Source organism: Lynx canadensis, chromosome E1, assembly GCF_007474595.2.
Source record: "Lynx canadensis isolate LIC74 chromosome E1, mLynCan4.pri.v2, whole genome shotgun sequence".
Lineage (NCBI taxonomy): Eukaryota > Metazoa > Chordata > Mammalia > Carnivora > Felidae > Lynx > Lynx canadensis.
The window spans coordinates 59,009,593-59,034,040 of record NC_044316.2 but is presented as its reverse complement, the minus strand read 5'-3'; the positions used below and the strand labels follow the sequence as shown (position 1 = coordinate 59,034,040).

Here is a 24,448-nt window from a genome sequence, read left to right as displayed (position 1 = left end):
CCTGGGTGGCGCAGTCGGTTACGCGTCCGACTTCAGCAGGTCACGATCTCGCGGTCCGTGAGTTCGAGCCCCGCGTCGGGCTCTGGGCTGATGGCTCGGAGCCTGGAGCCTGTTTCCGATTCTGTGTCTCCCTCTCTCTCTGCCCTTGCCCGTTCATGCTCTGTCTCTCTCTGTCCCCAAAATAAATAAACGTTGAAAAAAAATTTAAAAAAAAAAAAATGTCACCCTATACCTCACACCTTACACAAAATCTCAGCTGAACCACAGACCTAGATAGGAAACCTAACACTCTAAGTCTTCTAGAAGAAATAGGAGAAAATGTTCTGTCCTCGGGTCAGGCCGTGGCTTCTACAACATACAAAAAGCACAAACCACAAAGCTTAAGAACCTCTCTTTGAATGACACAGTTAAGAGAACAGAAGGACAAGCCACAGACAGAGAAAATATTCGCAACCTACGTATCTTATGAAGGACTTATTATCAAGAACGTGTTGGGGCGCCTGGGTGGCGCAGTCAGTTGGGCGTCCGACTTCAGCCAGGTCACGATCTCGCGGTCTGTGAGTTCGAGCCCCGCGTCGGACTCTGGGCTGACGGCTCAGAGCCTGGAGCCTGTTTCCGATTCTGTGTCTCCCTCTCTCTCTGCCCCTCCCCTGTTCATGCTCTGTCTCTCTCTGTCCCAAAAATAAATAAACGTTGAAAAGAAAAAAAAAAAAAGAACGTGTAAAGAACGCTCAAAACTCCTAAGACAAACAACTCAATTTACAAAGTGGGCAAAAGATTTGAACAAACATTTCACCAAAGAAGGTATATAAATATGGCAAATAAGCCTAGGAATAGATTCTCGACATCAGTATAGGGACACGGGACACCCCTGCACACCTAAGGGATCAGAATTTAAATAATTAGAATCACTTTTTATTTTTTTTAATTTTTTTTTTTTTTTAGCATTTATTCATTCTTGAGAGTGAGAGAGACAGAGCATGAGCAGGGGAGGGCCAGAGAGAGAGGGAGACACAGAATCTGAAACAGGCTCCAGGCTCTGAGCTGTCAGCCCAGAGCGCGGCACGGGGCTCGAACTCACAGACTGTGACATCATGACCTGACCCGAAGTCGGACACTCAACCGACTGAGCCACCCAGGCATCCCTAGAATCACTTTTTTAAAATGAGAACACCAGGGGTGCCTGAGTGGCTGTTGGTTGAGCATCCGTCTTCGGCTCAGGTCATGATCTCACAGTTCATTGGTTCAAGCCCCACGTCGGGCTCTGTGCTGACAGCTCAGAGCCTGCAACTTGCTTCGGATTCTGTGTCTCCCTCTCTCTCTGCCCCTCCTCTGCTCGAGCTATGTCTGTCTGTCTCTCTCTCAAAAAATAAAATTTTAAATTAAAAAAAAAAAAGCCAAAATAAAAACATTTGAACAACCAAATGCTGAGGGTGATGGGGGGGCAGGGGGGCAACCTGAGCTCTCATAAACTGCTGGTATGAGCATAAAATGGTACAGCTTCTGTGGAAAAGTCTAGAAGTTTCTTATAAAGTTGAACACATACCTACTCTCCCTCTTTCTCTCCCTCCCTCTCTCTATATATATGTATACACACACAGTCTCTCTACATATATATATATATATATATATATATATACACACACAAGTATAAATACATACCTAAGTTTTTACCCAAGTGATACGAAAACTCCTGTTCATATAAAAGCTTGAAAGTAAATGTTTACAGTAGTTTCATTCATAATTACCCCAAGCTGGACACAATCCCCACGTCCCTCAATCGATGACGATAAAGCGTGGTTCACCACGCGGTGGAATACTAGTCGCCGATGGATCGATCTCACAGTGCTGAGTAGAAGAAGCCAGACCCAAGGCTACATTCTGTAGGATTCCATCTCTGTGACATTCCGGGAAAGACAAAACAGTAGCGACAGAGCACAGATTAGTGGTGGCCTAGGTAAGGGGGTGGCTGGCTTCAAAGAGGCAGCCCCTGGGTGTTTTGTCGAGGGATGCTCTGTACCTTGATGGTGGTGGTGACACAGCTACGTGCATCTGTCAAAACTCACAGAACTGCAGCCCCCAAAGTGCGAATTTCATCGTATGTAAATGTGTGTTTTTAAAAATAAAAAGCACTTACTTTATAATAAGTGGCGTAAAGACCAGCCAACGTGCAGTGTTATAGTTTAAGGGGTAACTTTTATTGTAGAGGCCAGAGGCTTCATGGAGAGGGCGTCTGTGTTGGATGTTAGGGGATGCAGGACTGGGGCTTCCGGGCGAAGGGAGCACAGACAGGTGAAGGGGCACGAGGTGCCTGTGGCTTCCACCTGCAGGGCAGGGAAGGCAGTGCAGTGCCCGCTTTGGGACACAGGACACTGAGGGAAGGGCCTGTGGTCTGGACTTGGGGTTACAGGTGGAAACAACTCCCAGGCAAAGACTAGTGGCGTTAGGGGTGGGGGTGACTAAAACTTTGGAGAAGGAGGCCAAAAAAAAAAAAAACAAACAAACAAACAAAAAACCCTGAGTAAAAGAATGGAGAGGACAATCAGAACAAAACATGTGCCACCCAGGGGTCTTGAGAGATGAAGGGAGGTGGGCCTTGGGTGCCAGGTTCAGTGACCAGGTCCTGGGGCAGGGCTGCAGGAGGAAGGGAGCCAGCGGGCCTCTGGGAGGTCTGGGCCCTAAGTGGAGTTTTTCAGGGAAGGGGCGCAGCGGGACCCACGTGTCCAGAGCAGCAGTGGGGAGAGCCAGGACCGCGTGGGAGCCCAGCAACGGAGTGGGAGCCCGGCCACGACATGGAAGACCGGACTGCGTGGGAGCCCGAGGAGGACGTGGGAGCCTGGGGACAGCGTGGGAACCGAGGAGGGCGTGGGAGCCCGGGGAGGACGTGGGAACCGGGACCGCGTGGGAGCCCAGGGCCGCTAGGATGCCAGCGCAGGCCGACCGGGTCGCTCAGAAAGAGGGGCCCGGAGCGCCACGCTGCCCGCCCGCCTCGCCCTCGGTCCTTTCTCTTTCCCCGCCTCTTCTCCCTGAGGTTCCGCCTAGGTCCCGCCCCATACCAGCAGAGATCCGCCTCCTCTGACTGCGTCCAATCGGCGGCCCGCTGCCACCAGCGGGGGGCGGGGAGATGCGCCGCTCCTCGAGGCTCCTCCCACGCCTGAACGTCCGAAGGACAGCCAGGCGCCCAATGGGCTCTCGGGACGGCCGGAGCGGGCAGCCGGTCGGCCAATCCGGAGGCGGCGCGGGCAGGAAAGGCGGGCCTCGGTGACGGACAGGGGGAGGTGCCAGGCTGGTTGCTGGTTGCTAGCTGCCGCCGCTCACGCTACGGCCCGGTCGCTTCATTGTCACCTGGGCCTCGGAGCCAGGGCCAGGGTGCGAGGTCGTCAGCCTGAAGCCGGGGCCCCGGGCGTCCCACGCCGGAGGGCCTCGCACATCCCCGCGGGCCGGCCTCGCAGGCTCCGCGCCCCAGGCCCGGCTCGCGCAGGTGAGGGGACCCCGCGCAGGTGACGGGCCCCAGCCCCTGTAGGTGAGGGCTGCCGCGCAGATGAGAGGGGCTCGCGCGGATGAGGGAGTCCGGGGCCCGCGCAGGTGAAGTCTTTCCCCCTTCTCCCCTACCCCGTGCAGGTGTGTCGGGGTGGGGGCCTGCACCGGTGAGCGGAGTCCAATCAAAGGTCTCAGGTCCCACCACCTTGAGCCAGATCCTTGGGAGACTGGGAGCTGCCCGGTGGAGAAGCTGCCAGGGGTCCTGGTCAGCCCATCTTGAGGAGTCTGGGCAGAGGCCCTGGACACCCACCGTGGGCTGCTGGGAGAGACATCTTTGTCTGCAAAGGTGAGGTCTGGCCTGGAGGTTTCCACGGAGAGGCTGTGTTTACCATCCCGCGTGCTGCCGCTGGGAAAGCTGGCCAGCCTGGGTCCAGCTGGTGTGGCCAGTGCCCTGGGGAGAGGAGGGTGGTTAAATTTCACCCACACGACCGGAAATGCATACTGAGGACACCGACTGGTGAATGGCAGGACAGCTCGGTGCCCAGGCCGGAGAGGCAGGGGCAACCTGGCCACGGGGCGCCCCACATGTGTGTGAGGGGGCTGGGGTGCGGAAGGAGGCCGCAGCACTGCCGTGGGTGGTAATGGCGTGTGCCTGTCGGCCCACCAGAGTCCTCGGTGGCAGGAGGGCTGCCTCTTCTCTGTGGTCCGCTCGTGCACTCGTCCCTCCTGTTGCTTGAGAGCTTGCCACGTGCCAGGGCCGCGTGGTCCCTGTCCTCACGGAGCTAATGTTTCTTGTGAGGGGGTCAGACGTTGCAGACCGCCCATGAGGCAGGGTGAAGGAAAATAAAGCAGGACGAGGGAGCAAAGTGATGGCCCGGTGGCCCTCTGAATAAAGGGGGTGCCTCGTGACATCCCAGGGGAGAGGCTCCCGGCAGAGGGACCCGCAGGATGGAAACGGGCTGGCCCAGTTTGAGGAGCTGCAGGAGGCTGGTTTGGCTGAAGCAGAGCGAGGGTGGCAGTGAGGAGGTCACAGAGAGAGCAGGGTCAGATCTGAGGGGTGTTGGGCATTTAGACTTTATTCTCTGTGCCAAGCGGACCCTCAAGAAGGTTTTCAGCAGGGACACAGTGTGATCTGAGACCCGGTGGAGAAACATCAGTCCCGGCCGCCGTGCGGGGAGGGTCCGGGAAGGCGCGGTGCGCTTGTCCGGGTTCAGGGAGAGGGGGCTCGATCCGGGTTGTGGAGGGGAAGGATGTGTGGGGAGAGGGCACAGCTGGCTGGGTTGCTGAGGGAGCAGGTGTGGCGCTGAAGGGGAAGATGTCAGGATGAGGTCGAGGTCCTTGGCCTGAGCCAGTTACAAAGCATGACCCCTGGGGGGGGGCAGCCAGAGGTGGGAGTCAGGGTTCTGTTTTGTCTCTCTGGGGCTGAAGCGCCAAATGCACGGCTGGTCATGAGCTAGGAGTAGGGAACCGAGGGGGCAGGAGCTGGCAGCCGCTGATTGGAGCTGGGAGGCCAGACGAGGTCCCCCAGGGGAGAGGGTGGGTGGAGGAGAGGCCGGGGTTGAGCCCGGGGGCCCTCCGACTTCAGGCGTGGAGTGGGGGGGGCAGCAAGGAAGGCTGTGAAGGGTGCCTGGTGCCAGGAGGGGGGGGGGGACCTGGACACGAGAGGGCAGATGCCACATCGCAGAAGCTCATGGGTTTCTGGAGGTTTCCGAGGAAACGGAAGGGGTTCCGTGGCCAGACAAGCTGTGGCCCCTGGGTTGGGCAGCGTCAATCAGACCAAGTCCTGGTTTGAACGTGTTTGAGTGTTCACGTAGCCGCCTTGTCCACACCTCAGGACGACCCCAGGAAGAGGCACTTTCTCAATAACCCATTTTACAGATGAAGGAGGTGAGGCTCAGACAGGTGGAGTAGCTGTCTTGGGGTGGGGGATGGGGTAAATGCTGCCTCAGGCCACCCTCAGGCAGGGTCCCTACGGAGAGGTGTCCCTGTGGCCCGGAGCCCTGCTCTGCCACGTGGCTTCTTTCCCGACAAAGGGAGCCCCGCCGCCCAGTGAGGAGGGTGGCGGTGGTGTGGTGGTGTGCCGGGAGGCCTGGTTCCTCAGAAAGGCATCCCCTGCACCTCTTCTTGCCTGCTCAGGGCCCTTGCAGCCTCCATGAAGGGCTCCCGGGCCGCCAGCGCTCCCTCCGGCCCCCCCGAGGGCAGCCCAGAAGGTGTGAACCTGAGCCTGACGGGCCTCCCCTCCGCCCGTGTCCTGGCGCCCCAACAGCGCCTCCGCCGCCAAGCCTATTGCCCGCTCCTTCTCCGCGGTCTCGGGCAGTGAGCCAAGGAGGAAGGCGCTGGTGAGTGCTGGGGCCGGAGGTGTCCAGGGCCGGCGGGGGCTCCAGCTCACAGGTTGCAGCGATCTCCCCAAGAGGTCAAGGCCAGGGTCGGTCGCCGGTCTGAGGCAGAACCGAAATCACCAGCCTCTCGGCCCCTCTCGCTCTGCCAGCTTTAGGATTTGGGTCCTCAAGAAGCAGGGTGACCTGGGTGGGGGAGGAGATAAGCCCCCGGTGGCCTTGAGGAAAGCCCGGTGGGCAGGCGGGCGGCAGGCGCTGCGGCGGAAGCGAGCCCACCACGTTCCCTGGGTGGCGGGTGGTGGGGAGGACGAGGCCGGAGGACGAGGCCGGGCAGCCTCTGCCGAAGCCCCCAGGCCAAGCCTCACGCACTTCCTCCCGGACCCTCACCAGCCAGGGGTGAAGGGTGCCCACTTCATCAAGGAAGCGGGGCTTCTAGAGGCTTCCCGCGACCATGCCCGGGACCCTGCACTGCTCTCGTCCACGAGAGCCGGGAGACCCTTCTTGCCACGTCCACCCGCTCGCCCTGAATCTGTTCTTCCAGGCCTGGTGTGGCTCGGGTGAACTGGTGAGTGTCTGAAACCCCGGGGATGGCTGTTTCTTCCTTTCTACAGGAGGCCACAGGGCCCGGAGGTTCCCGAACCATCAACAACCTTCGCAGGTCTAACAGCACCACGCAGGTCCACCAGCCACCAGCCGGCCAGGCGTGGACCGGCCCCCTCAGGTGACCCCTGCCCCCTCTCAGGTGACCCCTCCCCCTCCCCCTCCCCCTCAGGTGACCCCCAGCACACTCCTCTTCTGCCTCTGTCAGCCCTTCTTCCAGCCCCACAGCTTGGCCACAGGCTGGGCAGCGGGGCCTGACGTGACCTGCACCCAGGCCAATGCTGCGCTGGGCAGGCGGGCCGAGTCTTGACCCGTCACATCTGCGAGTGGAGATGCGGACCCCAGGCCAGCGCCCCCCATACCTGCTTCTTTCCCTTTGTCCCTGCTGCACTCTTCCGTGGGTGTCGGGGTGGCCGCGGCCTAGGGTGTGAGCATCTCTCTCAGGCACGGTTGTCAGATTATGGCTAAGAATCGACAGTTAAGCTGTTGGCTTGGGAACAGAATTCCCTTCCGGTGACCCGGCCCCTCCCGGCCCCTCGGAAGACGTGCCCATCTGTGCTCCTGGAGCCGACCCGCCCAGACGGAGTGACTGTCCCTGCTTGGCATCCTGTCTCCGACACAGGCCAGCCGAGGACCCCCACTTCCTGACACTCTTTGAGGGCAGCCCTGGTGGGAAAAAGAGGCTGACCGGTCTAAGCAAGGCCCCCAGCGAGAGGGGAGCCACGTGGAATGTCCTGGTAAGGGCCAGGGGCTGAGTCTAAGTGTCCCTTCAAGACTGACACCCGGTTCTTTGCTGTGGCCGCACCTGTGGGAGGGGCTGGCAGCAGGGAGGGGGTCCGTGTTAGCTCCCCATCCGTGTGCGAGGCAGTGGGGGACCTGCCTGGGGCCTGGGGTCCACGGCCTGTGCCACATCACGGTCTGAGGTGGCGTCAGTGTCCTCGACAGGATGACCACCCCAGGGCCTTCGACTCGCCACCCGACTCCGGGAGTCCTGGCACCCTCAGCGCGCCGGTGGGCCCACGGAGGAGAGAGTGCACCGTCCCCCTGGCCCCCAACTTCACTGCCAACAACAGGTGGGACCTGAGGCGGGTGCCACACAGGGACCCCCAACCGCTGAAGCGCCTGGGGACTGACTGTCTTATTCGTGGCAGGTGCCCTGTGCTTTGGAATGAATGACTGAGGGCACAAGTGACTGGTTTTCTCCACCCAGGGGCCGTGGGGGGGGGGGGGAGGCCACGGGGTGGCACCTTGCACCCGGGGAAGGAGGCTGCGGGGAGGGGCCCGGGGAGGGAGGCCATGGGGTGGCACCTTGCCCCCGGGGGCTCTGCTGGCCCAGGGTTGCTCGCCCAGGGCTCCTGCAGGCCTCCCTCCGCCCTCTCCTCTGTGGGGCGGCCTGTCTCCCCAGGACCCGAGACGCCCGGCTTAGCTCTTGAAGAGGTCGGAGTAAGGCTCGGGGGAGGTTCTTGGGCCTCCGGGAGGGGCGGAGCAGGCGGCCTCCGGCGGGCCCTGCTCACTGGGTGCCGAGAGCTGGTTGGTGTGCAGGCCGCACCGCCCACGGCAGGACAGAAGCAAGCACGTGCAGAGGATGGCCACGACGCTGGGGTCTGCAGAGGGCTAGGCAAGCTGGCCTTGGTGGTGGGGCTGGTGGCCGGTGGTTGTCAGGGTGGGCAGGGGGCCTGGAGAAGCCGCCGAGGAATTGAGGGTCGGCACAGCCGCCCTCGGCTGCAGAGCCGGCCCCCCTCGCTCTTGGCCTCAGCGGGACCAGTGGGCAGAGGGACAAGGACATACATGTGCCTCAGCGCAAGAAAGAACTTCTTAACGCCCAGAGCCACGCATCAGAGGAAGAGTCTTGGATCGTCTACCAGAGTCAGCACGGGAAGATTCTTCCTTTTGATGCAAGAATTTAAATTAACATTAATTTTGGAGGCACCTGGGTGGAATCAGTCGATTCTCGATTTGTGCTCAGATCATGATCTCATGGTCGTGGGATGGAGCCTGCTTGAAGTTGTCTCTCTCTCCCTCTGCCTCTCCCTCTGCCCCTCCCTGCTCACACGCATGCGCGCTCCCTCTCTCTAAAAAAAACTTTTTAAATTTTAATTTCTGTCAGTGATGCATGCGCACAGCTAAATAGCGGAGCAGTGGGAGTGCCTGGAGGGCTCAGTCGGGTAAGCGGCCGACTTCGGCTCAGGTCATGATCTCACAGTTCGTGGGTTCGAGCCCCACGTCGGCTTCTGTGCTGACAGCTCAGAGCCTGGAGCCCGCTTTGGATTCTGTGTCTCCTCTCTCTGATCCTCCCTGCTTGCTCTCTCTCTCTCAAAAATAAATAAAGATGAAAAAAAAATGCTTTTAAAGCAGAGCAACACCACACACTTAAAATAAAAGCAGCAAACTCACTACCCCTTCCCCCAGAACTGAGTCCTGCTTCCCGGAACCAGCTTTCTTTCTTTCCCTTTTTTTTTTTTTTAACGTTTATTTATTTTTGAGAGACACAGAGAGACAGAGAATGAGCAGGGGAGGAACAGAGAGAGAGGGAGACACAGAATCTGAAGCAGGTTCCAGGCTCTGAGCTGTCAGCACAGAGCCTGATGCGGGGCTCGAACTCATGAACCATGAGATCGTGACCTGAGCTGAAGTCAGTTGCTTAACTGACTGAGCCACCCAGGCGCCCCTCTTTCTTTCTTTAAAAAAAAAAAAATGTTCATTTACTTTGAGAGAGAGATGAGCACACGTGCAGGGAGGGGCAGAGAGAGAGAATCCCAAGCAGTCTCCATGCCTTGGGGGGCCGATCCCACGACCTTGGGATCATGACCTGAGCCAAAATCAAGAGTCGGACACTTGACCGCCTGAACCTCCCAGGCGCTTCTGGAAGCAGCTACTTTCAAGCAGTTTCTTCTAGTATTTTCTAGAAAACAGTTATGAAAATGTGCTCGTGGTGTTCGTTGTTGACTGTTTTCGACCTTGGATGCATGCAATCCACGTGGCAGGCGGGCCTTTGCTCCCCTGTGGCCGCCTTGTGAGTCTTCCCCTGTCCCTCCACACTGGCAGAGCTGAGTCCATCGGATCTGGGCCACGGGGCCACGCTGTCACGCAGGGGCTCTTCCCGGTCCGAGTTCTGAGTTCACAACTTTTTTCTTTTTGCTGTGGGACTTGGGAGCGCTACTTAACCTCCCTGGGCCCAGGGTGCTCATTTATACTAAGGGGCCGCCGTTGTGTCTGCCCCACAGGGTCAGGAGGGCTTGACGGGTGAGCCGGGAGCCTCTTAGGGCGCAGTGCACCTGTCTTTCCCAGAGCTAGAAACGATCGCTCCTTTTTCCCTAGCTGCTTGTCTGTGTCTCGGCCGCCTGTCCCAGACTTGACAAGAGAAGGCTGAAACTGGCCTCTGCACCGGGAGCCCAGCAGGGGCCCCTCCTGTCCCAGGAGCCTGGCTTCTCCCGAGGTCCCAGCTGTCCGCCCCCCGTGCGACCTCCGCTTCCTCTGTCTTCTGTGAGCACATCCTCCGCCAGACTCCGGAGCCAGGGTGCTGGGCAGGGAGAGGTTTCAAGACCGTGCGCAGTTCCCTTTCTTTGCGCCGCTGTTCCCGGGATTGGGGTTGCTGAGAGGATCCGACTACGGGCGCCGCTCCTGCTTCCCTGCATTCCGCTCCGTCCCCGCGCAGCCCTCCGTTCCACGAGCGCCTCCCGCTCCCGAGGGCGTCTGCCTGCCTTCAGGCTCGGGGCCGCGTGGTTTTCCTTCTCGCGTCTCTGACGACAGCGGGGAACAGTGCTTGGCACCTGCACCAGCTGCGGCGGGGGGGGGGGGGGGGGGGGGCCGACGAGGGGGGGACCTGGGGGGGTGCTGGCTGGACTGTTCGGTCCCGCCTCTGCGCGCAGGGATGTCTGAGTCACCGTGCTGGGAATGTTGAAGGGGACAAACGTTGCAAGTCCGAGCTTTTCCTGCCGAGAACGGGCTGTAAACGCTTGTCCATGCGGCACCGGCATCAGCATGGATTCTTTGGGACACCCTCTCTCTGCTGTACTGTTGTCTCCACCACATCCTGTTTGTTGGCCTGTAGCGTGCGGGTTTGTCCCTCAAACGTCTGGAATACTGGTTCTGCCAGCATCTAAGAGGGGGGCCCTAAAGTTGCCTGGTGGCTCACTTGGGGGTGCCCGGCAGGAACACCGGCTGGTGGTCCTGGGGGTCCGCATGTATTAGTGTCTGGGTGGCTCAGCCTCTCTGGATGCGGGGAGCGGGGAGGCGGTTCTCTGGTCCTCCTGCCTCAGGGTAGGTACCTGCCCGCCACTGCTGTGGGCCTGGCGGGAGAGGGCATGGCGGTGTCCTGCCTCAGTGCACAGACCTTGCTTCTCCTGCAAGGCCAGCCTGTTGTCTGGAGCGCAGGGTGGGCTTGGTTGCCTGGGTGCGAGGGTGCAGGAGGGATCTGGGGTGCAGCGTTCCTTTGGGAAGAGCCAGGCGCCCCCACTTCCGGCTCATGCCTGGGGCTCCAGGGGGGCAGACCAGCCGCTTCGGGGCCTCTCCCCCGTCCCTCCCATGTGTCCACTTACCACTGGCCCTTCCTCATCCTGCTAAAACTTAGCAGTCGTGTCTTCGCGGCAGCCTCCTCCCCGCATTCCCTTGGTCCCTGTGTGTTACACCCGCGCGTGGTTCCTGCCGGTGGGTGAGAGAGGGGCGGGGAGAGAGCGGTGTCTGCCTCCCCTCGTGTTTCCCTGGCACAGAGACGCCCATTCTCTGTTGACGGATGGCCTGACCTTCCCCCGGCAGCAGGTCTCTGGATGTTTGCAGACACCTCGGGTCCTGCCCCGTGGGAGTCCCTGGGTGGAGCTGTCCCGGGTCCCGAGAAGGCCCCTACGTCGGTGTGGTGGCCGCGGTGGGGGCCCCAGGTACGCCTGGACGGTGCCGCGGTGAGACGACTCGGGCTGTGCCGCCTCCGGGAGCCTGACGCCACCCGTGTCTTCCGGCAGGAGCAACAAGGCTGCCGTGGGCAACCGCGTCACCACCATGCTGCACAACCGCTACACCCCCTCGGAGAAGGCGCCGCCGCCCAAGAGCTCCAACCACACGGCTCCCTCCCTCAAGTAAGGCGGGCTCTGGCCTGGGGCAGTCCGGGAGCTGATGCGCGGCGGGACCCCGGGCGCCCCCGGAGCTGCGGCCCTCGCCAGCCGGGGCACCGGGCAGAGAGACACCAGACCTGGGTGGGCGATCACCCCCGGCGAGGGGTCCCTGCCGAGGAAGCCGTAGCCTCTCCCCGAGTCTCCGGCCCCCTGGCTGAGGCCAGAGCAGCCGAGACCCGCCACCCCCACCCCCCTGCCGGCACACCGGAGTCCAGGGATTGCCCGTCGGCTGTCTTGGGTCCCGTCTGGCTCTGGGATCTTGTGACTTTGAGACTTTTTTTCATTTTTTAATTATTTTTTAATTTATTTTGAGAGGAGAGCGACACACGTGGGCATGTGCTTGTGGGCATGTGCACATATGCACAGGGTTGGGGAAGGAGCTGACCGAGAGAGCTGAGAGAGATGAGAGAGGAGAGAGAGAGAGGATCCCAAGCAGACTCCACACTATCAACAGAACCCAACACGAGGCTCAACCTCATGAACCATGAGATCGTGACCTGAGCCCAAGTAGAGAGTGGGATGCTTAACTGCCTGAGCTACCAGATGCCCAGACCTCTTTGCTTTGTAACGGAAAGAGCCCAGTAACCCACGACGTGGGCCCTGTGTGGGGGGCAGGTGGTCCTGGGATTGACTAGCGTGTGGGGAACCGGGGGGCCGTGCCCACTCCCCGATGTCCTGTGGGTGTGCTCCTTCCAGGCCCAAGGCCTGGGATGGGGCTGAGGCAGCCCCGCCTTCTCGAAGGCAGAGCATGCCCCACCGGGGCCGTGAGTGGCCTGGGCCGGCGCAGCGAGCCCCTTCTTCTCTTCCTGTTAGCAATATCCTCAAGGCGGGCCACCGGTGAGGGGGAGAGCGGCGGCCTCCGGGAAGCCACACAAGAACTTTTCCAGCAGCAACCACGTGGCCCAGAACAACGCCGGGCCACCCCGGGCCTGCTCAGACGGAAGGAGGTGACAAGAGGAGAGGCCGAGAGGTGACCGCGGGCTGGGGGCCGGGAGGGAGCCTGAAGCTCCCCTGATAGAAATTTCCACTTAAGAAATGTCAGGAAGAGCAAATCGGGAGAAGCGGAAATAGAGCCCAGCTGCCTGGGGCCCGTGGCTGCAGAAGTGGGTTCCTTCGGGGGGTGACAGAAATGCTCTAAATCTGGGTCACACTGCCAGTCGTACGACCCTGTAAATTTATGAAAAATCGTTGAACCGTATACTTAAAATGGATAGATTTTATGGTATCTAAATTGTACGTCACTAAAACTGTTAGTTAAAAAGCATAAGTGGAAGGAAGACATAAAACTAAAACACCCCCAAACGGCCTTATGGCCCCGTCCCCTGAATCTCGCTCCAGGGGGGCAATGAGGGTGGGCTGCAGCCCGACCTTCCGCCGGGGCCCCCGGTCCAGGGGTGTCGCTCCCGGTCAGGAACCTTGTGCTGGTCAGAGTGTGGGAGCCGACACCTGTGGGTGGCCGCCGCTGCTGTCCCGTGGGAGCCTGGGGACGGGGCCCTGGGGGTGGGCGCGTGGGAGGAGCCGGCAGCCAGGTGCTTCCCGCCTGGCTGTGCATCAGCGTACAGGCCCCTCTGTGCGCCTGTCCCGAAGCCGGGGCGACCATCCATGTCCAGGATGCTCTGTTTAGGGCTTTTGCTGACTAAATCGGCAGGGGGCCTTAGAGCCGGGGTTAAGGCTTTTTAGAGTTTACTTAGCTTTACTGAGTCAAAGTGATTGATGTACGATAAAATGCATCCGTCTAGATGTATTGCTGGCTGAGTTCGGGCGCGTTGTATGCAGCTCTGTGGTCTGCAGGTACAGCCACCAAGACAAGGACGTCCGTCACCCCCAGAACCCCCGGAGGGCTTTTATCCAGCTCCAGACCCCACCCTGGCCACACCCATCTGTTCCCTTTAGGCTTTGCCTTTTCTAGAATAGTCTATGGACCGAGCACTCAGCCTGTGGCCTATCATGCCCGGCCAGGTCTCTGGTTTGTTGCTTTTGGTCGGTGAATAGCGTCCACCATCAGGACCGCAGCGCCCACCCACAGACCCACAGCGGGTGTGCCGGGCACGGCGCTGGGCCTTCGGGTTATTTCTGGTGACTGCGCAAAGAGCCTGCGAATGGGCGTTTTCATCTCCCCTGGGGAGTGCGGCTGCACACTCCCTCAGGGGGGCCCAGGGGGGAGAGGCCGTCACCTCGCTCACCGGGTCCGCGGCTGCCCTGGGGCCCTGCCTCAGTCCTGCGCCCTCCTGCCCCCGCACGGTTTATCCAACAGGTGAACCGGGGCTGCCGTCACCATCCAGCGCTGGTACGGCCAGCAGGTGCAGAGGCGCCAGGCCCAGAGCCGCCCGCCGGGAGCCACCTGCTCGCCGCCGAAGCGAGAGGTCAGCGGGGGGCGTGTGAGCTGTGCCCGAGGAGGCAGGCGCAGGAGGCAGGCGGAATCCCAGGGGTCCCGGCTGCCACACAGTGGGGTTTTCTGGGACCAGCGGGATTGAAACGTGGAATTGCCCCAATGGGCCCACACCCCAGTGGGGGATCCCTTCCTCCCTGCCCTGAGTCAGGGCCCCTGCTCCGAGGTGCAGAGCTGTCTCCCCACTCGAAGGAGCCGCTGGCCACCCGCAGGGAGGCAGGCCGGGGGACGGGGGCGGGTGGGGGGGGGTCCGTGGAAACCCAGGTCTGGATGAAGCACCCCCACCTTCGCCATCAAACCAGCTGTGGTTCCACAGGAACAGCGGCAGCAGCTGGGAGACAGGAACGTGCCGGACCTGCAGCAACAGAAGGAGGCGGCCAGGAGGAAGGTCCGGGAGGAGAAGGCGCGCCAGGCCAGGCGATTGGCCGTTCAGGTGCCTGGGGTGCCCTGAGCAGGAAGCCAAGGCGGAAGTCAGCAGACAACTGCTGGGTACACCCCCCTGTGCCTGAGAGCGGAGACTGTGCTCCTGGGGGACCCCTGCCTGCTGCCTTCCCTGAGCCCTCACTGCCCCCAGCCCCTGGACGCTGGGCCTCGGGGCAGCTTGGTGGGGGGAGGTGGGGACGGGAAGGGCAGGGCAGCAGGCTTGCGCTGGGCGAGGCTGCTCAGAGGGGCCCCCTCACGGCAGGAGCTCCAGCAGCAGAAGCGAGCCCAGAAGTCAGGCGACCCTGAGCCTGGGCTGCAGAAGGAAGCGCGAGAGACCGAGAAGCCCCAGCCCGCTCAAGAGTCCGCCCTGAGGCCGGGCAGCACCGCTCGGGCCCACCAGACCCACAAGGCCAACACCAGCGCGGGTGAGCCCAACAGAGGCCTGCCCCCCTCTGCCTCCCAGCTCTAGGCACTCTCAAGGTCATGGCCCTGCCCCGTGCCCCGCCCCCTCCCTCTGGGAGGGCAGTGGCCAGGAATGAGGCGTGGCCTCTGCTGCCGTCCCTTGCCCCGCTGCTTCCGCCCTGGAGAGGGGCCTCGGCTGTGCAGCCCCCTCCCGCTTCTCCACCGCCGCCCCTGGTTTGTTCTGAGCTGGACACGATGACCCTAACGACAGTGAGGCCGAGGGTTCTGGGTGGGTGCACCCGTTTCCCTGACCTTTCCCCCAGAAGGTCAGGGTTCCGGAATGTTCCCTCTGCTCCGCATGCAGTCTGCCGTGGTCCCCGCTGCCACTTGCTCTCCCTCCCGCGTGTGATCTCTTCTCAAGGGCCCCTCCAGATTTGCTGCCCCCCGGTGGGGCGCCGCGCCCGTGACCAATCTGCTCTGTCGTGCAGGAGCTGGCTTCCGTTCGCAGGCGCAGAGGACCCCTGCCAGCTGGCCTCCAACTCCTCCCAGAGCCCCGGCAGTTTCCAGAGAACGAGCCTCAGGTGTCCATACAGCCCTTTCTCTTCCACCCCTCCCCTCAGCCTGGGTGGCCCTGAGTCCACCCCTGCGTGGCATGTGGGGTCACTCAGACTGGGAAAGGCTGCCCGGAACGGGTCTTGTTGCCCTAAGGTGGGGGGGGGGGGGGGTCTCACGATGGCCCTGGAATCCGGCTGGGCCTCACAGACGCCTGGGGTGGGCCTGAAGTCCATGCCCACAGAAGAGCGCAGGACGCTCAGAGCTTGGGTGTGGGCACGAAGCCGCCGGGCCGAGGGGCGAGGAGGCCCGGCCACCTTCCCCTTTTCCTGGAGGTGCGGTTCGGGGTGTCGCCTGATCCATGTGGCCGAGTGCCCGTGGGCCACGCAGAGGAGGCCTCCCTCTCCCCGCCTGCACAGTTCTCTGGGGGTCTTGGCCTCTAATGGCCGTCATCGGTTGTCCTCCTGCCTGTCCCTGCAGGATGCCGGCTCCCATGGACGTGGCCAGTGAGGACCTGGAGGTGGTGGGCCCGCCAAGGGCGCCCAGTCCAGGGCGACCCTGGACGAGCTGTTGGCCACGCTAAGGCTGCTGGGGGAGAGCCCCGACCGCTGCCCAACCCCAGGGCCTATACAGGACAAATTACTCCTGGACCGACGAGGTGCACGCGGGCTGCCCAGGTGTGGGAACGGTGCCTGCGCTCTCCCGCCAGCGCGCCCCTGCCGTGGCCGTCCTGCAAGCGTCCGGGCAGGCTGAGGGCCCTTCCTTCCGACAGCCGGTCCGGCTGCCTTCCCCAGCCGTCCGTGCCCTCGCTCCACCCCTGCCTCCCACCCGGGGTCCCTGAGGAGCTCCCGGATGGGCCAGCCCAGCGTCCTCGGCCGCCCTCAGCCCCTGATGCCGCGCCCCCTCCCCTTTAGGAGGACGATCCAGAGCTCCTGACAGCAGACAACCGAGAGGTTTGGGAGGCTCGGCACGTGTGCCAGTCCCCCCGAAGACGGGACTCTGCTCTCGAGCCCAAGCTGCAGAGTATCATGAGCTTCTGCACGATGGAGACAGTCGGGCCAGGCCGCCGGCCTCAGCCCCTCAGGTGCGGAGGGTTCCCCGGGGAGGGCGCCAGGTCATCACCTGCCTGGCCGTCACCTGACTCACGCCGCCTTCCCAGGGGCTGGTGCCGGACGAGGGGCGCCTGGAGCCCACGTCCACGGTGAGCTCGTCTGTGATGCGGCTGAAGCTGGAGGTGGAAGAGAAGAAGCAGGCAGTGGGGCTGCTGCAGAAAGCGCTGGTAACGTCCCGCCGGTTCCCCGTCCCGTCCCCATCCCTGTCCCCATCCCTGTCCCCGTCCTGGGCCGTCGCCGCATCACCACCCTGGCAAATCCTCACACACGCTGCGGGGCCATTACTGCTTTGCCTCTGGCCCCCAGTGTCCCACCTCCTCCCCCACCCCCACAGGTGCAGCAGCGGGACCTCAGCCGTCCTGCGAGGTCAAGGAGGACTGAGAAGGAAGGCTGGGCCGGCAGCTGCGGCAAGCCAGAGGGACCACTACGAGGGCCACCACCATCCAGCGGCATTCTGTCTACTTCATTGACCAGGTGCCACCGGCACTAGGCAGTGCCGGGCACAGGGGAAGAGGGGCCGGGACATCGCGGGCCCAGGGGGTCGTTGGGGTTCCAGAACTGCTTGGGCCCGCACGGACACTTCTAGACCCACGGGGCTTCCTGGCAGGCCTGCTGCTCCCTTGTGCAGAAAACGCAGCATCTTCCGTTGTGGGAGCTGCTTGCCGGGCCAGCCCGGGGCGTCACTGGGTGCTCTCCCCGAGGCCACGTTCCCCCGGCCACGCCCCTTGTCCACAAGTGCTCGCTCCTGCAGTCTCGGCCCCAGGGGAGCCCGGGACGGGACGGGACGGGAGGGGAGGGGAGGTCAGTGGTCACAGGGGCAGGGCCCCATCTCAGGGCCAGCCACCTGAGCCCCGGCCCTTGACCCGCCACAGCTGATTGAAGACAAGAAGGCCCTGGCAGAGAGGTGCGAGGCCGTGGTGGCGGAGCTGAAGCAGGGGACCAGAGGCGCAGGGACAGGGAGGCCCAGGTGCAGGCACAGCATGAGCTGGTGAGCCCCTCGGGTGGGTGGCCGCGACTGGAAGCGGCGGCTCTGCAGCTCCAGCGCTCTCGGGCCCTGTGGGCGGTGTGTGTGTGTGTGGGGGTGGGGGACAGCCTCAGAGCAGGGGAGTCATGGGGGGTTTGAGAGCAAGATCACTGGGCCCACCGTGGAGGGCTCGGGCCCGTGCCCCACACCCGGGACGAGGGTGCCGCCCCCAGCCCAGTCTCACCCCTCTCTGGGCTGGAGCTGCGCTGGGTGCTAGACCCGGGGCGGAGCCGGTACCCCTCCCGTGTCACATACAAGGAGGCGGGGCTGGGAGGAGCCACCACCTGCCCTCAGTGCTGGCCTGAGTGGGAGCCTGAACTGCCCCAGCTCTGGGCCCCTGGGCAGAGGCACCTCCCACTAGCTTTCCTGGCTCTGCCACCGAGGCCGGGGCCCTGCCTCATCGGGCTTTAATGGCAGCACCAGCCTTCTCCCCTGCCCAGCTTCACTTCCCACGGTGTGGCGGCGATGGCCCCCAAGCTGAGAGCTGGCTCTGGGGGGGGGGAGGTACCAGCATTGTTAAGCCCCCTCCCCCACAGTGACCGCAGGGGACAGCCAGGGTTGGGGGGCCTTCCGTCACGCAGAAGTGGGGACTCGGGGTACCCCAGTAGGGCCTCTGCAGGCCGATTACTTTCCCCCCATCTCAAGCCTCCAGACTGGATCCTGCCTCCACCTCCAGGGAGGGCAGAATAGGACCACTGGCGAGTGCGGGGCCCCCAGGGCGGGGGTGGGGGGGTGGCTGAGGGGCCGGGGTCTCTGTTGACTTCCCGTCTCCTTGCCGGCAGGAGATTAAGAAACTCAAAGAACTAATGAGTGCCACTGAGAAAGTCCGCAGAGAGAAGTGGATCAATGAGGAAACCCGAAAAATCAAGGAAATTACAGTCCGAGGTGGGGACCGGCACACCTCGCTGGTCAGATGCCGACAGGCCCACACGGCCCAGGGGGAGGCACGGGGGCCTTTGAGCAGGAACAGCAGGTTTCGGCTATGCCCGCAGTAGAGACGGCCTTCCAGGGCAGCTACGGGCCTCAGGTGCTGCCGTCCAGCCAGCTTCAGGCCCGGAGGAGGCAGGGAGGGGCTGGCCACACGGGCCAAGGACCCGGGACGGAGGGTGGGTCCAAGAGGAAGGGCGTGGCCTTCCCTCTGCCGCCTGAACTCTTTCACCTTCCGGGGGTGCCAGCCAGGTGGGAGCACGGGGGACACACGGGGTCCCTGCCACCTGGTCAGAGAGTAGGCCCGAGGGCTGACAGGGCTGCACCACCACGCCTGGCCTGCGCCCGGCCCTCCTGCTCTAGGACACTCTCTTCCCCAGTGACGGTCGCCTCCAAGGGGAGACCCCTTGGGCCAGAGCTCCACGGAGGCTGCAGGGCCGCCCGGAGGGAGAGGGATGGTCGTGGGCCCAGGTGGACTCAGCCTCGCCTCCACTGGAGCTGGGGGGGTGGGGAGGGGATCCCCTGGGTGGGGGAAATCTGGCTGGATTGCAGTTTCTGGTGTCACGGTGGGCGAGAATGGGGGGGTCCCCTACAGCACTGGGGCAAGGGTCAGGGCTGTAGGGCAGCAGAGTGGGCAGAGGTCAGGGGTTCCTCTGCGGCCCCTGCACAGCGGCGCCCGCCCTCCAGGCCTGGAGCCCGGAGATCCAGAAGCTGATCGCCAAGCATAAGCAGGAGCTGAAGAAGCTCAAGGGCCTGCACGAGGCGGAGCTGCTGCAGGCGGACAGCTGCGCGCGGCGCAGCGCTACGGCCGCCAGGTGGAGGAAGCTGCGGAGCACTTGGAGCGCGAGAAGGAGGCGCTGGGCCAGCAGGAGCGGGAGCGCGCCCAGCAGCGGTGCGTGGGCCCCGGGGACGGGGACGGGAGGATGCGGAGCCGGGGAGGGCGGGGGACGCGGAGGCTGGCGCCGGGGGCGTGGCCTCCCTGCAAACCCCTTGAAGACGGCGGCGGCGTCCACGGGTGGGGCAGCTGAGGCTCTCTCGTCCCTCAGCTTCGAGCAGCAAGTGGAGCAGGAGCAGCGGGCCCTGCAGCAGCAGCGACGGCGGCTCTACGGCGAGGTGGCCGAGGGAAAGGAGCGGCTGGGCCAGCAGGCAGCCAGGTGCCACCGGGAGGGGCCCGGGCGCCGACGGCCGCCACCACTCCCCCACCCAGCTGACCTCTCACCTCCCCCCTCCCCCCAGGCAGCGGGCAGAGCTGGAGGAGCTGAGGCAGCAGCTGGAGGAGAGCAGCGCTGCCGAGGGCCGGGCCCTCAGGCCGAGTTTGAGAAGGGGAGAGAGGAACAGGAGCGCCGGCACCAGGTGGGCAAGCCCGCGACCGACCGCGCCCCGCCTCGCACCTTTGCCCTGGCGCGCCCCCTCCCCGTCCCCCTGCGTCTCCCGCGTCCCCGTGCACCCTTCCACGTTCCCCCGTCGGCCCCCTCGTCCCTCCCCTCTTCCCTGCGGTCCGCAGCCCCCGCCCCCGCGCTCCGGCGCCGCATCCCCACCCCGTCAGCCGCTGCAGGGCCGTGGGGGCACCGTGTCAGGGTCACTATCCGTGCCTGCCCCCACCTGGCAGAATGGCGGCCACTTGGAGAGCTGGGCAGATCCTGCAGACCGTCTCCCCCGCTCCCCTGCACACCCTCAGCCCAGCTGGCCCTGGGGGGCGGGGCTTCACTGCCTGCTCTCACGGTGTCGCCCACCCCCCCAGATGGAGATGAGGCCCTGAAGGACCAGCTGGAGGTGGAGCGACAGATGTGGGAGGCCAGCTGTGCCAAGAAGGAGGTGGGGAGCGGGAAGCCGGTGTTTCTTCCTGCCCCGCACCCCGGACACCAGAGCAGGCGGCATGGGGTTCCGTGCTTCCATGGCCTCGCCGAGGACAGGGTTGCCGGTGTCACGGTGTCACAGTCGGGCAGCTCAGGGGTCGGTGGCATTGTGCTAGTGTGTGTGCAACACCTGAGTGCGTCGCCAGGAGGCGGGAGAGGTGGGGGGGGGGGGCCGACCCGGCTGACGTCAGAGGAGGCTGCTCTCAGGGTTACCACTCAGCCAGCGAGCAAAAGGGGAACACTTAGGAGGCGGTCTCCCCCCTTATCTTCCAGTGCCTTCCACAGGCACGGATTGTGCCACCAGGCTCGCCGGTCCCGGAAGGAGGCTGTGGTGGACAGGTGCACAGGGCCACACACGAGGCGATGGCCCATTGGCCTAGTGACAGGGCCTCAGCAGTGGCCAAGCAGCCTCCCTGCGTGCCCCGTGGCTGTGCACAGCGGCCACTGTATTTGTGGGACGTGTTTGCAGACGTGGGCAGCTGGGTCCGAGGGCGTGTGGTGTGAAACCTGGCCTGAGTTTCCAAATTGCCTTCCAAAGGCCTGCCCCGTCTGGGCCTTCGCTCACCAGGCCTGGAGGTGTCCCTTCCTGTTCTCAGAACCAGGATCTGGTCCCTCCTTCGACCCTGGCGGGTCTGGCAGCAGACTCCGGCTGCACTGCTAATGTCCCACGTGTGCCCCTGCTCTGTCCCGTCCTGGGTCGCCCTGGGTCTGAAGATCCACCGTGTGAGCTGCCGGGTACCGGGGGCTGGACCTGGGGGGACGTGGCCAGCCCCACCAAGCCCCGTGCGCCCCCAGGAGGCGTGGCTGCTGACCGGGAACGGGAGCTGAGGGAAGAAATCCGAAGAGGCCGGGACGAGGAGATCGAGCTGGTCATCCGCCGGCTGGAGGCAGACATGACGCGCGCCAGGGAGGAGATGCGAGCGGGCCGCCGAGAGCCGGTGAGGCCTTCTCCCGGCGGCCCCGGCGCGGCCCCGCGGCCCGGAGCCCCCTGACACTGCCCTGCCGGCCCCCCAGCGTCAGGCGCATCCGGACAAGTACGAGACGGAGCTCCGGAGCTGGAGCGGTCGGAGCGGAAAGCTGCAGGAAAGGAACGGTGTGCGGGAGATGAAGGGGCGCCTTGGGAGGGCCGAGGGGGAGAACCTGCGTCTGCAGGGCCTGGTGCGGCAGAAGGAGAGGGAGCTGGCCGACGCGGCGGCGGTGAGCGGGGCGGGCAGGGGCGGGCAGGGGCGGGCAGGGGCGGGCGGGCGGCCCCGGTGCATCCGGGTCCCCGCTCACACCCGCCCTGTGCCGGCCCAGGTGAACGAGCAGCTGGTCAGCGAGCGGAGCGGACTGGCCGAGGTGCTCCGCCAGGAGTTCGCCGACCGCCTGGCAGCCTCCGAGGAGGAGACCCGGCAGGCCAGGGCCCAGCTGGAGCAGCTGACCCGGGAGAAGCAGACGGAGCTGGAGGAGGTGCACGGGAGGTGGGCCGTGGGCTGGAGCCGGGGTCCCTGGGGAGCACGGGGGAGGGGGAGGGGGGGACACAGGCTGGAGCGGGGGTCCCTGAGGGGCACGGGGGAGGGGGAAGGGGGGGACACAGGCTGGGCGGGGGTCCCTGGGGAGCACGGGGGAGGGGGAGGGGGGGACACAGGCTGGAGCGGGGGTCCCTGGGGAGCACGGGGGAGGGGGAAGGGGGGACACAGGCTGGAGCGGAGGTCCCTGAGGGGCACGGGGGAGGGGGAAGGGGGGGACACAGGCTGGAGGGGGGGTCCCTGGGGAGCACGGGGAGGGGGAAGGGGGGACACAGGCTGGAGCGGGGGTCCCTGAGGGGCACGGGGGAGGGGGAAGGGGGGGACACAGGCTGGAGCGGGGGTCCCTGGGGAGCACGGGGGGGGGGGGAAGGGGGGACACAGGCTGGAGCGGAGGTCCCTGAGGGCACGGGGGAGGGGGAAGGGGGGGACACAGGCTGGAGCGGGGGTCCCTGAGGGGCACGGGGGAGGGGGAAGGGGGACACAGGCTGGAGCGGGGGTCCCTGAGGGGCACGGGGGAGGGGGAAGGGGGGGACACAGGCTGGAGCGGGGGTCCCTGGGGAGCACGGGGGAGGGGGAAGGGGGGACACAGGCTGGAGCGGGGGTCCCTGAGGGGCACGGGGGAGGGGGAAGGGGGGGACACAGGCTGGAGCGGGGGTCCCTGGGGAGCACGGGGGAGGGGGAAGGGGGGACACAGGCTGGAGCGGAGGTCCCTGAGGGGCACGGGGGAGGGGGAAGGGGGGACACAGGCTGGAGCGGGGGTCCCTGGGGGGCACGGGGGAGGGGGAAGGGGGACACAGGCTGGAGCGGAGGTCCCTGAGGGGCACGGGGGAGGGGGAAGGGGGGGACACAGGCTGGAGCGGGGGTCCCTGAGGGGCACGGGGGAGGGGGAAGGGGGGACACAGGCTGGAGCGGGGGTCCCTGAGGGGCACGGGGGAGGGGGAAGGGGGGACACAGGCTGGAGCGGGGGTCCCTGGGGAGCACGGGGGAGGGGGAAGGGGGGACACAGGCTGGAGCGGGGGTCCCTGAGGGGCACGGGGGAGGGGGAAGGGGGGGACACAGGCGGGAGCGGGGGTCCCTGGGGGGCAGGGGGGAGGGGGAAGGGGGGACACAGGCTGGAGCGGAGGTCCCTGAGGGGCACGGGGGAGGGGGAAGGGGGGACACAGGCTGGAGCGGGGGTCCTGGGGGGAAGGGGGGGACACAGGCTGGAGCCGGGATCCTTGGGGAGTGGGGGGGGGGAGGTGGACAGTGGGCTGGAGCCGGGGTCCCTGGGGAGCACGGGGGAGGGGGAGGGGGAAGGGGGAGACACAGGCTGGAGCCAGGGTCCCTGGGGGGCACAGGGAGGGGAGAGGGGGGCAGGGTCCCGCAGCTGCAAATGACAGGACCCTCGGCCTGAGAAAGGGGAGCCTCCTTGCGGCTGAGGCAGAATGGGGCCCGTCAGCAGCTGCTGTGGTCTCCCTGTGAGGCGCGGCCCCAGGGCCCGGCCGTCCCAGCCGGACTAGGGTCTCCCCTCCTGCCCCAGGAGCGCGGCCTCCAGAGAGGCCTGGGTGAAGCAGCAGCAGCTCACGTGTGGGAGGAGTCCCAAGGTGGGGGCGGGGGGTAGCAGCGGGCAGCGCCCCCAGCCCCTCAGGCCCTCAGTCCTTCCAGAGAGGCGGGGCTGGGGGCGGGGCCTTTTGTCCTCCGGGCCGCAGGGAGCGGTCCTGGTGCCAGGGTTCCAGCTCTGGGCTCTGGCCCGCCGAGGCCTGTTCTGCGGGCAGCGGCCGGGGCCAGCCACGGGGGTCACAGCGCCAGGCGTCAACCCCTCCAGGCGGCCCGGTGCCCTCGGACGGCAGGGCTGGGGTGGGGTGGGCCGCAGAGCTGCCCCTCCTGCTCTCGGGGGACGGAGGCTCCGCCCTGCCACCCTCAGCTGCCCGGGTCCGTGTTCGCCCCGCAGGGTGAAGGTGGCCCTGGCAAAGAAGGAGGAGGCGGTGCGCGGCCTCCGGAAGCAGCACGAGGTGGGTCCCCGAGGCGAGGCCGGGGGCGGGGACGCGGGCGGCTGGGGCCTGACCGCAGGTGGCCCGCGTGTTGCAGGCCGCCGTGAAGCGGGCCGACCAGCTGGAGGAGCTGTTGGAGCAGCGCAGGCGGCCGTTCCCGAGCGCCAAGTGACCGAGAGCAGCCCGGACCGGCGGGGACAGCAGGGCTGAGGGCGCCGGCGGGGCGTGGCCCCCGGTCAGGCCCTGGCCTTCCCTCCCCCTTCCCTCCCTCCGCCCTGGGCTCAGGTCATCCTGAGGCTAGAGCGCCGGGGCTGCATTTTAACAGTAAAGAGGTGTTTTTAGTACTGGTGTGATTCTACCTGATCTCTCTCTCCTGGGCGGGGTCCCCAGCTCTGCTCTCAGTCCTACTGCCTGGGCTCCCAGCCTGGCACCCCCCCTCCCCCGCCCCTGGGGTTGAGTCCCAGCCCCCGAGCACAGGGAATGTCTGTCTGTTCCAGCCTGGGCTCTCCCGGGCTCCCTAGCTGGCCGGCCCCTGCCCTCCGAAGGAGCTTGGAGGCTCTTCCCCTGCCCTCTTCGGATGCCCCAGCTGCGGTTGTGCTCCCCCTTGGCAGAGACCCTCTTATTCCTCCCCCCCCCGCTTGGGGACACCCCCTGGAAGCGTGCAGCCTGGAGCCCTTGAGAGGTGGGCACTGGGCAGGCTGTGCCCAAGAGGAGGGTGAGGCCGCCCCGAAGTCAGGGTGGGGGTGGTGAGAGGCCCACGGACA

General features: G+C 64.8%; 1 protein-coding gene across 1 annotated transcript; it reads left to right on the top strand.

The window, feature by feature from the left end:
* Positions 1-5,131: 5,131 nt before the first annotated feature.
* Positions 5,132-24,028, top strand: CEP131 (centrosomal protein 131). Its single transcript, XM_032591131.1, is given in 38 exon segments — positions 5,132-5,716; positions 5,718-5,819; positions 6,428-6,537; positions 7,039-7,153; positions 7,362-7,489; positions 11,372-11,485; positions 12,335-12,353; positions 12,356-12,437; positions 12,440-12,491; positions 13,313-13,330; positions 13,782-13,884; positions 14,227-14,343; positions 14,596-14,758; positions 15,224-15,316; positions 15,768-15,826; positions 15,828-15,901; positions 15,903-15,945; positions 16,202-16,233; positions 16,235-16,290; positions 16,293-16,349; positions 16,352-16,371; positions 16,447-16,566; positions 16,734-16,787; positions 16,790-16,873; positions 17,272-17,329; positions 17,332-17,387; positions 18,206-18,318; positions 19,046-19,136; positions 19,139-19,242; positions 19,587-19,657; positions 19,660-19,715; positions 20,103-20,165; positions 21,002-21,014; positions 21,017-21,144; positions 21,221-21,403; positions 21,503-21,666; positions 23,645-23,705; positions 23,782-24,028. Coding segments are annotated over 38 exon segments (3,135 nt in total). The 5' UTR covers positions 5,132-5,632; the 3' UTR covers positions 23,857-24,028.
* Positions 24,029-24,448: the final 420 nt, after the last annotated feature.